At 47.0% G+C, this 12,865-nt stretch overlaps 1 protein-coding gene across 12 annotated transcripts in view; it reads left to right on the forward strand.

The window, feature by feature from the left end:
- The window catches only part of LOC135099469 (protein PALS2-like), a 29,279-nt gene that overhangs the window by 9,041 nt on the left and 7,373 nt on the right, over positions 1-12,865 (forward strand). For 4 of the 12 annotated variants that reach the window (XM_064001852.1, XM_064001853.1, XM_064001844.1 and 1 more), the window contains exons 3-10: positions 2,989-3,141; positions 5,145-5,441; positions 5,775-5,876; positions 7,280-7,396; positions 8,400-8,561; positions 8,940-9,150; positions 11,551-11,753; positions 12,060-12,191. In XM_064001852.1, coding sequence (XP_063857922.1) covers positions 2,989-3,141; positions 5,145-5,441; positions 5,775-5,876; positions 7,280-7,396; positions 8,400-8,561; positions 8,940-9,150; positions 11,551-11,753; positions 12,060-12,191 — 1,377 coding nt within the window. Of the gene's footprint in view, positions 1-1,275; positions 1,674-2,166; positions 2,448-2,988; positions 3,177-4,425; positions 4,449-5,144; positions 5,442-5,774; positions 5,916-7,279; positions 7,397-8,399; positions 8,562-8,939; positions 9,151-11,550; positions 11,754-12,059; positions 12,192-12,865 lie in introns of those variants that run through there. The other 8 variants (XM_064001851.1, XM_064001833.1, XM_064001836.1 and 5 more) reach the window with 6 other exon arrangements.

Here is a 12,865-nt window from a genome sequence, read left to right on the forward strand (position 1 = left end):
GTTGGCCTTTAGCTCGGCGGGTTACCAACAGGCGGTGTGAGGCCACCACCACCGTCAGTACCTCCCTGGGCCACGGCCGCACCCAACCTACCGAGCAGCTCCGCCAGGCTACCTGTGGTTCCCCGCAAGTGCTACCTGTTTGGCGAACCCCCCCATGGGAGGGGGTTCCTCCCACCCCGCAGTTCACCTCCCTCCCACGCAGGCCGCAGCTGCACGGGTCATCAGTCTGTGTCAGTGGGTCAGCTGAGGGGGAGTGACAGCAGGTCTATGGCCACCAGACGTATGCTGCCCCCTCACCTTTCATGGGCTGCATCCTGTGACGCGCCCTACAACGACCTGGATTACAATGAATGTTGCATTAGTTTCGCCGCCGCCAGCCACCACCACCATCACCACAGCCCACCTCAGCCTGGTGCAGCTTGAGGCAACGAAAGCAAATACCTAACTTAATGAGCCACGGCGGGAACTCGCAAATGGTCAACAGCCTCCCCCATCCTGGCCCCCGACCCGCCGCCGCCACTCGAGCTCCTTCACCCCCACACACAAGCACAGGCTCCTCCATTTCCTTCACCACTCTGAGGCATCTGCTTGCACACCAACGCCCTCTGTACTCCCAACACCGCATCGCTCATACCTGCACACTCTCCCAACACGCTTCTCCCCCCTCACCCCAGCTGACCAGGCAGCACCTATAGGTTTTCCTGGCCCCCACACCACAGCGGTGGCGGCGGCGGCGGCGGCAGTGACGATGACGGGAACGGCAGCGGCCAGCCTCAGCTCCAAGCATTCACTTTCAGTCTCACTCTTCCCCGCAGGCCACAAGCAGCTCCTTCACGTCTGACACACTGAAGGGAACGCGAACCCCCGTGTTGCGTTTTGCTGGTCACGACTAGCTGTGGTTATGATGATGGCGGTGGTAGTGGCGGTGTAGGTGTGTGTGTTTCCCTATAAAGTGTGACGTTCGAATGGTGACAGCAATGGTGTCGCGTTGTGCCTGGTGGTGACGGTGGTGACGCTGGTGAGTGAGTTAAATGGCTCACATCGCACAAGTCTAAGATGTGGTGCAGCACCAGCAAGGTCGTGTAGTCAGTGAGAGCGGTGACCTTTGCCGTGGGTGGACCGGGAGGGGACGGGAAGTGGCGGCGCGACTTACAGCAGGACGTGCCATTTGCAGGACTCTCCAAGACGGCGGCAGTGCGTGGCTACACCAACGCGTGGCGTCAACTGTACGATTCACCAGAGTGTGTAAATTAGCATTTTTTGTTTTTGTTTTGTTTTGACATTAGCCTGGTTAGCGTCACGTCCCCGGCACTCGCTGGTCATTACATCAATTGGCAGAAGGGAAAAATCGCAAAAATAAGACTAGTGCTGGCAGTACTCGCGGGATAGAAAGCCTAATGTGATTTACCTGAAAGTGTATTACGGTGAGGCACAGCAACAACAATGCCGTGAACGTCGTGGCTGCGAGGCACATGCACCACCCATGAGCGCCGTGCAGCAGCCAGCCTGAGAACCGCACGTGCGCTACATTTGGTCGGCTGGGAGAGAGAGTTGTGTCAGCCCCATAGCCTGAGGCTGGGCGGCCCCTCCCTCCGATGGAGCCGTGCAGCCCCCTGAGCGTCCTGGTGGACACTGACAACGTGCTGTACTTGCTGGTGGGCGAGCCTACCGAGGTGAGTACGTGTGACGCCCATCCGGCCACCGCGCACCTGTGCTGCCTGCCAGGTGACGCAGGAACCACGGCGGGCGATAATGTTCTTGTGCTGCTCACTCGTCTGCGCAAATTAGGGAACTTCTTAGTGCACTACTTTGTCTGTTTGGAAGTTCATGGAACGGGTTTACTTACAGTTAATGGCTGAGGGTGATGGCCATCCCTTCCCCCTCCCCTCACACACGTGACGCGCCAACCCCAGAATGACGTGAGGGGTGTTTACGTGAGTCTTTGTTCGCGACGCTATTCTTGTTTCGCACTATTGTCACCTTCCTGTGCCGCCCTTCCTCGCTCTCTTAACAGCCCTTCTCCTTGCTCTATATTCCTTTCAATCCTCCACCTTCACCTGAGGAAGTCAGTATTTACTGTCACACATACTTGGCGCCAAGTGTGGCCCGCTGAGGACTTGTCACCATGGTTACCAGTCAAAACATCACGTTCACTGAAGCACCTGTAGTCGTACCGGAGCCGAGTGTGTGTACGGACAAGTGCCTTCCCTCCGTCTTTCCTTCTCAACACGTCTCCTTCCTGCCACGTGACTTGCTTCCACTCCAGCAGGAAGCACGTACAGTCAGCGAAACTATATAATTAGAAACAAAAAATATTCTTGTGGCAGCTCCTAAGGTGACTCATTCGTTGCTCACTACGTAATATTTATGAGCCTATCATCATGAGTTCCACCTCCACTTCACCGCCGTCCAGCCGCGAGCCCAAGACTGTGGTGGTAGCCGTGGAGGTAAGGCAGCAAAGTACGGTGGAGGGGACACGTACCTTGCACCGAGGACATTAGTTTGAACTCTCACCGTAGAAGAGTCCGGAAGAATGTTATGATATCTACTCCCAAAAATTACATGAATCAAAGTGCGCGACACTCACCCTCCCACGCTCCCACACATCAATACACTCACATACACACGCACACACATGTGCATACATATGACTTGATTACAAAGAGCAATCGAAGCGCCACCCCACTCTTTCTCTGAGTCATCACGGTGGGCCACTTAAGACACCGCACGTCTTCATGATCTACAGTACGAGTACGTTGTATGTGGTAGGATTTGCGTTAAGATTACTGTAAGTCTGAATGCACACTCACGTGATGAGAGATTGTGCAAAGAATATCTCCTTGCAGCACTTCACATTGCAATTGGCTGCCGTGTCCAGTACTTGCAACATTCTTGGTTTCATTGTATACTGCTTGTTTAAAGTTTCCGTGTCACTCTCTCTCAGTTCTACAGCGGTATGCTAAATAATGTGCTTTCTCTCGTCCCCAGGTGCAGGACACGCTAGAGGACGGAGTAGGGGTGGTGGAGCCAGTGTCGACCGGCAGTACTAAGCTCGCCTCGCAGCTCCACCTCCTGTGCGAGGCCTCCACCAGCGCGCCGTCCCAAGAGTTGGCCGAGCTCCTGCAGCGGCCCCACCTGCTGGTATGGCCACTGGCGTGTGCTCAGTCTGGCGTTATGTAAGCCCGAGGACCGTCGTACACCTGTTGAGTCTTGCTCGTCACAATCGGGTTGGAAAGTGTGTGCATGAGAGTGTACCGCAACACCTCTATTGGAAGTTCCTGAGGCGTCTAATGGCCTCCCTTGTATCAGTCTTCACCTACACGCTGCAGACTACTAGACCTGGTGCCGCGGCTACTCCTGTCAAGCGCTTTATTTATATATACTACGCTACAGCGATCTGCACTTTCCATGACTCAGTGATGGAAGGTGTCGGTCGCGATTAATGTTTGCAGATACAGAGCAGATTCTAACTCCAATGAAGTCCTTCCTTTACCTCTGAGTAGAGAGTGATGTAGTGATTGGTCTTCGTCTCTGAGATAAGGTGTTGACAAAACCTTAATCACTACTTCCCACCCCAACCTCCTCCCTCGCTTCCCGTAGAGTTTTGATGCATGTGACTGACGCCCCTCCTGACACGCTGACCAGACTGTGTGTGTGTGTGTGTGTGTGTGTGTGTGTGTGTGTGTGTGTGTGTTGTGTGTGTGTGTGTGTGATCATTCTTGTTGTGGTGCTCTCTGAGTCTGAGGTGCAGCGAAGGCATGCCACGTGTTAATCACAATGCCAAAAAGTGTTCAGTGATGAAAAAATATTGATGACGCGGATGAATGGTGCTGAAAGTGAAATTGATGACGGAGGCAGTGGTATCAGAGAGAGAGAGAGAGAGAGAGAGAGAGAGAGAGAGAGAGAGAGAGAGAGAGCAAACTGAGTGGTGTGTCCAAGAGTCTGTGGCGGTGAAGGGAAGTAACACCACAGCCTCCTCCTCCTCCTCCTCCTCCTCCTCCTCCTCTTCCTCCTCCTCCTCCTCCTCCTTCTTCTTCTCCTCCTCCTCCTCCTCCTCCTCCTCCTCCTCCTCCTCCTCCTCCTCCTCCTCCTCCTCCTCCTCCCACAAGCTGGAGCCAACACCACCAGTGCTCGCCAAGACCCACAGTAGCAAACACGTCCGCACGTCCACAACAAAACCCTTGCGATTATAACCCTTAAATTTAGAGAAACACAGAGAAAAAAGTTCCCTGCACGTTAAATTTCTAATCTCATTTCCCTGTTCCTGGTGTGTTGCTTCCTGGCTGTTGCTGCTTGAATGAAGGTGTTGCGTGCTTCCCTTAGCGTTCCCCCTCCCCAGGACATGTAGTGAAGTGCCCTGGACGTACTGTAATACTAGACACCTGACTGCTACTGGTCGAGTGTAAAAGCTAACCTCGTGTGACGTAGATTTTAAGTTGTATCCTAAGGTGAAATACTGCCTGGCTATTGTGTATATATTGTAGTTAATGATGGAATATTCTTAGTATGTATTTAGGGAGAGTTTAGGGTCTGTGACTGACACGCTACTGGAGTACTTCAATTCAACACACGAGACTTCCCTCCCACACAACCCCGCACAGACAACCTCCCTTTCCTTAAGGTTTTTGAGACACGCAGGGCGGCAAGATTACATGGTGGTATGCAAACACACACACACACACACACACACACACACACACACACACTTCATGCTAGCTCGTCTGCCATCGACAGGCTGAAGTTCGCGTCTACATATAAGGATTTTCCTTAATGAGCGAACAGCCTTTGTCCTCCTTGAGCAAGAGGATGGGTTGTACGGTGTGTGGAAGGCCACAGTATTACACGTAGATCAGGCTGAGTGAGCTCTATGCTCTCTGGTAAGGTAAAACTGGTGATCATGAGTCAAACACGTGATTCTCGAGAGCGTGGTGGTGAATTACACATACGTGCACACACACACACACACACACACACACACACACACACACACACACACACACACACACACACACACACACACCTTGTCTTGCCTTGCCGTAATCAGCCAGTTCTCGCTGTGTCCCATAATCCCTCCTCGTTACCACTGTTAGTGTCATAGCGGAGGGGGGATATGCGGGCCACAATTAACTCCCTTCCTGGTGCAGGCGCTGCTGGAAACCCATGACACGATAGCCGAGCGGAGACACGCGGGGGACGCCACCACCAACGGAGTCAGCGGCTGTCATAACAACATCACCTTCATGCCGGAGGAAAATGGCCACCCGGTGGACACCATCCGCATGGTGGGCCTCCGGAAGAAACCGGACGAGCCTCTCGGCCTCACGGTGCGGGAGGACGAGTCGGGTTACCTTATCATCGCCAGGATAATGGCGGGCGGTTCCATCGACAGGCAGGGCCTCCTTCACGTGGGCGACGCCATCTGTGAGGTCAACGGCATGGAGGTGAGTCCCATTCAGGCTGTCACGTCAGCGGTCAATACTGAAGAGTTATAATAAAACTGTCTCAATGCACACAGTCCTCAGAAACTATTCTCAATACTCTACTAGGCCAGTGTGCTCTACTGTAGCATCTCATCGAGGCTCAGTAGTTAAACTCTGTTATTTTTAGTATCACCAAGGTTGTCACGTCAATGGTCACACTGATTTATGTAAAGTATCAGCATGCCTCGATGTCAGTCCCTCCAAAACAATAACTCCTAATAATCTGCGTCAGTGTTCCCTGCAGCGGCAGTACATAGAGATTCGGGAGCAATAGTCTGTCATTCCTCATCACAGGTCGAGACTCTGAAAGCCCTGCACGAGGAGGTGGCCAAGTGTCGGGACTCCGTGACTCTGAAGGTGATCCCGGCGTTGCACGACCCGCCGGCTGCTAACCAGGTAACCAGCAGCCTGCACCCAGACTCCACCAAAACCATAGTAAGTGTGTGTAGTTATCGCTGTTCTGTGGCCGCGGGGAAGACGCTACATGCCTGCCGGGAACTGCAAGCCCAGGGAAATGCAGAGGAGGTGGTGGTGATGGTGATAGAGGTGGTGAGAAATGTGCATGCTGAGTTTGCTGACAGAACACAATGACACACACACACACACACACACACACACACACACACACACACACACACACACACACACACACACACACACACACACACACACACACACCATTGCATGAGGACATCAGGATTTCACTAAATTAGGGTAATCGGTTTCTAATATCTAGTCATCATGTTGCAGCGCTTTCCTGGCACTGCATGTTTTGTGCTGTGATGCTTGACTGCCTGTGATGTTGTGTGTGTTTGCGTGTGTCTGTGTGTGGTGATACTAATAACGTAGTGTTGCAAGCTATGCAGTGTGGTGATGTAATGTTTCTGTAACGTCATTGCAGTGTCGTGGTGCTATGGTTTTTGGTAACACGTGAGTAGGTTTTTCATAAGCTTCCACTTCACAAACTTCCATCTTACAAACTTCCGCCACACAAACTTCTGCCTCACAGACTTTCGTTTCATAAACTTCAAAGATTCCATACACAAGCCACATTCACTATATATACAAACTATTCTCAATTTTGCACGTGAAACTTAATGTCACGCACAGAACTTTCTCTAAACACACGTGAACTTGAAGGAAAAAGGCTAGGAGCATGACCCGTAGAGAAAGTTCCATTAAGACTTTCCCAACGTTTGGTTTCAACAAGACGTGGCTGCGGTGGTGTGGCTTTGCAATTCACGTGACGTGGCTTCGTCCTGTTACTATCAGCACGGAAGTTAACGAGTAAATGGTTGGATTTGGCTTCGCATCAACTGATAATGAAGCTTGTGTGGGTGTGTGATGATGCATGTCGTGATGTGGTGACACTTTTGATGCGGTGTTAGTGGTGTAGTAATGGTGTGTATCTGATTATGTAGTTAGCATCATGTTCCTTGATATACTTTATATGCACTTCGTGGTTTTGTAACGATGGTAACAGTGATGACAATGCAATAGTGAGAGATGATGCTGAATAAAACGAAAATGTTTGTAATGACAGTAATGTAGATAGTCCTAACAACAATGCTGACAGTAATAGTGGTGTTGCTGAGGGTGAGAACTGGTGGCGTGAAAAACAAGTGATGACAGAAGAGCCGAAGGTGATAATAGCGAAAGTGATGTTGATGGTGATGGTAGTGCTAATGGTGTTATTTTTCTTATGGTGGTGACAAAACAGCTGAAAGTGATGACGATAAAAGTAACGTTGATGTTAACACAAGTGGTGGCGGTGGTGGTAATGGTGTTGTATTCCACAGTGCTACATGCGCGCCCTGTACTGCTACGACCCCGCCGAGGACACCCTGCTGCCCACCTGCCCCACACAGACCGCGACGGAGATCGGCCTTAAGTTCAACAAGGGAGACATTTTGCAGGTGTGTGTGTGTGTGTGTGTGTGTGTGTGTGTGTGTGTTTTCCGTGTCAGCATGTTATGTCTATATGCGCTTTCTCTCTCTCTCTCTCTCTCTCTCTCTCTCTCTCTCTCTCTCTCTCTCTCTCTCTCTCTCTCTCTCTCTCTAGGGCGACAAGGTCAAGCAAACAGGCGTTCTTGCGGCATAACAATACTAATAACAGGTATTGTATTCTAAAAGGTGTATGGGAATAATGGGGCAAAAATATAACAAAGGACATGATATCCTTTTTTTTTCTTTATACGTATCTGTGACAAGCGAAGGTTTGCTTAATTTTTTTTCTTATTGTTAAATAGACAATAACTGGCATGAGTGTACGGATGAAAAAGAAAGAAAGAAAGAAAGAACAAAAAAGAATGCATCACATCACAATAAAATTTTTTCTTTCTTTTCACAACTAACAATTTGTATTCAGCGCAGGAACTTACGCCATAGAGTTTGAATTCTTTGTTTTATTTAGGAAACGTCACACAACGATAATGCTATTTTTTCCTTCGTTCTTTTGTCTCATATACATTTAGGCTGGTGATGATGATCATAATAATAATAGTAATAATAATAATAATAATAATAATAGTAATAATGATTATAATAACAGTAATAATATTAATACTACTACTACTAATAATAATAATAATAATAACAATAATAATAACAATAATAATAACGATGACTCCTATATCACTTCCCTCTCGCTTTTTTTATTTTTTATTTATTTATTTATTTTTATTTTTTTCTGTATCGATGTTTAGACAGTTCTGCTTCATCAGGGTCAGTCGCACAGTCCTCTATTAGTTGTTTTCCTTCACATCTGTATAAAGAAAAAATAATGTACCCGTTGCCTTGTGTTTGTCCACGAATTGCCTTCTGTAGATCAAGTGGGCTTTTGTAGCGTTCTTATTTGCTAATACTCTTACGTTCACACTGACATCACCTTATCCCCCCCCCCCTCAACCTCCTCCTTCAGATCGTGGACCAGTCAGACCCGAACTGGTGGCAGGCGCAGGTGGTGGGGGGGCGCGGCAGGCGGACGGGACTCATCCCCTCCCAGGAGCTGGAGGAGCGACGCAAGGCCTTCGTGCGGCAGGAGTATGACTACGTGCATAAAATTGGCATCTGCGGAACCAGGGTGAGACACATGCATGTACGCACGCACGCACGCGCGCGCGCGCGCGCGCACACACACACACACACACACACACACACACACACACACACACACACACACACACACACACACACACACTATATGCTTTCCTATCCTCCAAGTTTTATATACACATAACTCAGAGCACACTTATACTTGAAAAAAAAAAAAAAAGCCACTTTGATATGTATTTCATTACATATATGCACACACACACACACACACACACACACACACACACACACACACACACACACACACTAATGACGCTAACCCAGACACCACAAAGCTTTACCATGCAAGCTTCTCCTAATAAATGGTTCCTGTTCAACAAGTTAACCCTTTCCCGTCACCCTGCAGATCTCCAAACGTAAGAAAAAATTTATGTTTTCGACCAAGAAGAGCATGGATTACGACCAGGCAGAGCTGATCCTGTACGAAGAAGTGGCGCGCATGCCGCCCTTCATGAGGAAGACGCTCGTGCTAGTCGGTACCCACGGTGTTGGCAGGAGGACCTTGAAGAATCGTATCATCGCTGAAGACCCGTCCAAGTTTGGCACCATCATCCCACGTGAGTACTTGGCCCGTTCAGTACCGCAGGAAGCTCTCAGATGTGATCGAATCCTCTGCTATAGGATCATACTCTGAAACACTTCCGTGCCGCACCTCCACCACTTTCAAAAGGCTGTAGTTGAAATTACATTGATTTTGAAATGTGTGTTTTATAGTTCCAGTGACAAATTATTGAAATTTCTACATTGATGATAGGAAAAACACTCTTGAGAAGCTGGCTAATCATTTATGTGGCCTTTGAAAATAGTCGTAGTGAGAGAGCAAAGAGATTCAGAATACAGGCCATAGTCGTGATCATCACAAGAACATAAAAAAGTAAGGGAAGCTGCAAGGAGTCGTCAAACCTACATGTGGCAGTCCCTGTATGGAACTTAACCTACCTATTTCCATCTCTCATCCTCATTAATAAATCCATAAATTGCATTATGGTAACTTGCTTGTCAAGACTATTCGAAGCCCTGCATAGGAATACTTATTATTATTAATAACGTATACAGCCACCAATGGCGAATACTTACGCATAGTGAATTTTGAATCTTGTACAGTATAACAAAATAAAGAATGCAGCCCATATATTTAATTAACAGTGATATGTATTCCTAAAGTGTACCGCATGCACGGGCTTAGACACAGCGCTGACGGGGAGGTTGCATGAGTACCACGATACTACTTAGTTAACCATGATAGAGTAAACAAGATACAATTGTGTTGGATGAGTGACTAGATGAATCACAACTTTTTGATAACGAAAAATATCATCATTAAGTTGATAATATTTACTAATGACACCTAGAATACAACAAAATCGATGGCGTGGCACTGAAAAAGCTAAGACCAATATTATGTACCTGACTACTATGGTTTTTCCTCACACTTGATTAGAATGTCTGGTTTAACTTTAAAGTAAATATATTTTTGAAAGGCAAAAAGAACGATCAAATTATTCAAACCTTTCAGTGACTGGAGTTTTATTTCCACTGAGTAAAATAATCTGTGTTTGCTTGAACAGGATAACAAGTGTCGTGTGAACATTTAAATGGTTAAATTATTCATCCCCCTGAAGGATCTTGATATGTGGGAAACTGCAAAACTTATCTATTAGCAGTGTGAGGGAGGATGTTTGCTTGGGAATCTGAGCATAAGAATGTTCCCTTGACGCCACAGTTCATTTCATGTCGATCAGCACAAAATATGCCTTTCGAAAACTTATTTTAAAGTTGCAAAATGGCCTTCTTTTCTTTCTTTTTATTAAGCTTGAGGAAAAAGAATAGCAATAAAGATGTCCACTTCAGTCCAGTATCTATAACAGCTCCTAACACATTTTTTCATTGATTGTTGATCTTGAACAATGAATAAACCTTAGATACCTATTTTTTTTTTAGCGACCTCCCTCTGCCTAGACAATAGGATCTCTAGTTTCACTACCCTTTTGTTAGGCGAAGGAGGCGAATACCTTCCACAGATTAATAATAACCAAAGCTGCTGACGTAACTACGAAGAAGACGAGGGAGAGAAGGAAAGTGTGAGAGACGAAAAAGACAAAGGGAAAGGAGAGAGTCCCTTTCTAGAATGATGGCACTGAAATGTTTCCTCCACTTATGCCATAGATTTCAAAAAGAGAATATGATTTTTCATATTCAATCTTGCTCTTCCTCCAGAATATGCAAGAGAAGCTGGTACCTTCCAGAAGTGAATAATTACAGAGGCACACCACCTAACTAGCTACCTTCCCTTCCTGCCTAAATTTCAAACATAAAATGAACAACTATAGCAACAGTAAATAATTGATCATCCCTTTTGCTACTTTTATTTCTTTTAGGAAAGTGGACTGTGAGCAAGCATATTTTCCCTATACATTTCTTTTTGCCCCAGGCCGGTCTTGGTAACACATGAAAAAAAGAGAGAGAGAAAAAAGGATATCAGTCATTCCCTCTTGACCACAGACACCTCGAGAAAAGCACTGCGAGCGAATTTTTTTTTTTCAGCCTTTATCCATTTCTTTTGTCCTTGGCCGTTCTCGCTAATTTATTAAAAAAGGGAAGAGCGAAAAAAAAGTGTTATCAATCATATTCTCTGTATTCTCGACCACAGACGACTCGAGAACAGCATTGCGAGCGAGTATTTTTGTTTTCCATCCTTTATCATTTGTTTTTGCCCTAAGCCGTTCTCCCTTATACACTAAAAAAGGGAGAAAGAAAATCAGTGTTTTCAATCATTCTCTGCATTCTTGACCCCAGACGCCTCGAAAACAGCATTGAGATCGAGCAAGCATGATTTTTTAGCATCCTTTATTAATTTCTTTTTATCCCAAGTCGATCATTCTAACATGTAAAGAGAGAGAGAGAGAGAGAGAGAGAGAGAGAAAAAAAAAATTACCATTCTCTCTCTCCCTCCACAGACACCTCGAGGCCGATGCGGGAGCTGGAGGAGGACGGCAAGGCATACCACTTCACGACGCGCGAGGCCATGGAGGCGGACATACGCAACCACCGCTACCTGGAGTACGGCGAGCTGAACGGTAACCTGTACGGCACCAAGCTGGACTCCATCCTCTCCATCATTCGCTCCGGCAAGATGTGTGTGCTCGACTGCTCTCCCGCGGTAAGTGTGTGTGTGTGTGTGTGTGTGTGTGTGTGTGTGTGTGTGTGCGAGCGCGCGATTTCTCTCTCTCTCTGTTTCTCTCTCTCTCTCTCTCTCTCTCTCTCTCTCTCTCTCTCTCTCTCTCTCTCTCTCTCTCTCTCTCTCTCTTGCATTTCTCTACGTTTGTTCTTTCCTTGCGTCACGGTGTTCACTCAAATGCACGTTTTTTTATGACTCTCTCTCTCTCTCTCTCTCTCTCTCTCTCTCTCTCTCTCTCTCTTCCCTTCGTCAGCCACTCCTTCATAACAGCCTCCCTTGTCTCCTCAGTCCCTCAAGTACCTACGCAGTTCGAGTGAGATGCTTCCCTACGTGATCTTCCTCGCGGCACCTGGGATGGACGAGATTAAGAACCTGTACAACATCGGCAGCGCCTTCGGGTACTCCAGCCGTAACCTGACTGTGAGTACTGAGACAGAGAGCTCCTTTGTCCCTTTGTCCCTTTGATTCTTCCTTACTAGTACTGGTTTTTTTTTTTTTACTTTCTTCCTTCCATATATCTTCGTCTTATATAAATAAGTATTTCTTTCATTTTATATTCCTCGGTTTACGTTTTCCTTGTCTGTCTATCTATATATCTGTTTATCTATCTATCTATCTATCTACTTGTTTATTTATGTTTCCACTTCCTTTTGTCTCTTCCTTCATTCCTCTGCCTTCTTTTTTTTTTCTTATTACCTTTCACTCTGATGTTTTTTTTTCCTCTCTCTCTCTCTAATCTAACTTTCTCCCCATTATCTTCCTTGGGTCCTCTAATGCCTTCTACCTTCCTTCATCTTCCTATTACCACCCCTCTCTCTCTTTAGCATTCCAACTTTCTCCTCCTCCCTCCCTTACCTCCGTTTATCTTCCTTCCCTGGTCCTTCTATTCTTCCCTCCCTCCATCCTGCATGTCGTGTTCGCAATCTTCCTTCTCCTCCTCCTCCTCCTCCTCCTCCTCTTCCCAGTATTTTCACTACTTTCTCCCTAACAAGCTGAATGAAGTTGATGTAGTTACGGTGTCTTGCGTTTTACGAATGGCTAGTTATGTTAAGAATATTGTTGTCATTATTATCATTATTATTTTTGTTATTTTC

The sequence above is a fragment of the Scylla paramamosain genome, chromosome 4, assembly GCF_035594125.1.
Source record: "Scylla paramamosain isolate STU-SP2022 chromosome 4, ASM3559412v1, whole genome shotgun sequence".
Classification (NCBI taxonomy): domain Eukaryota; kingdom Metazoa; phylum Arthropoda; class Malacostraca; order Decapoda; family Portunidae; genus Scylla; species Scylla paramamosain.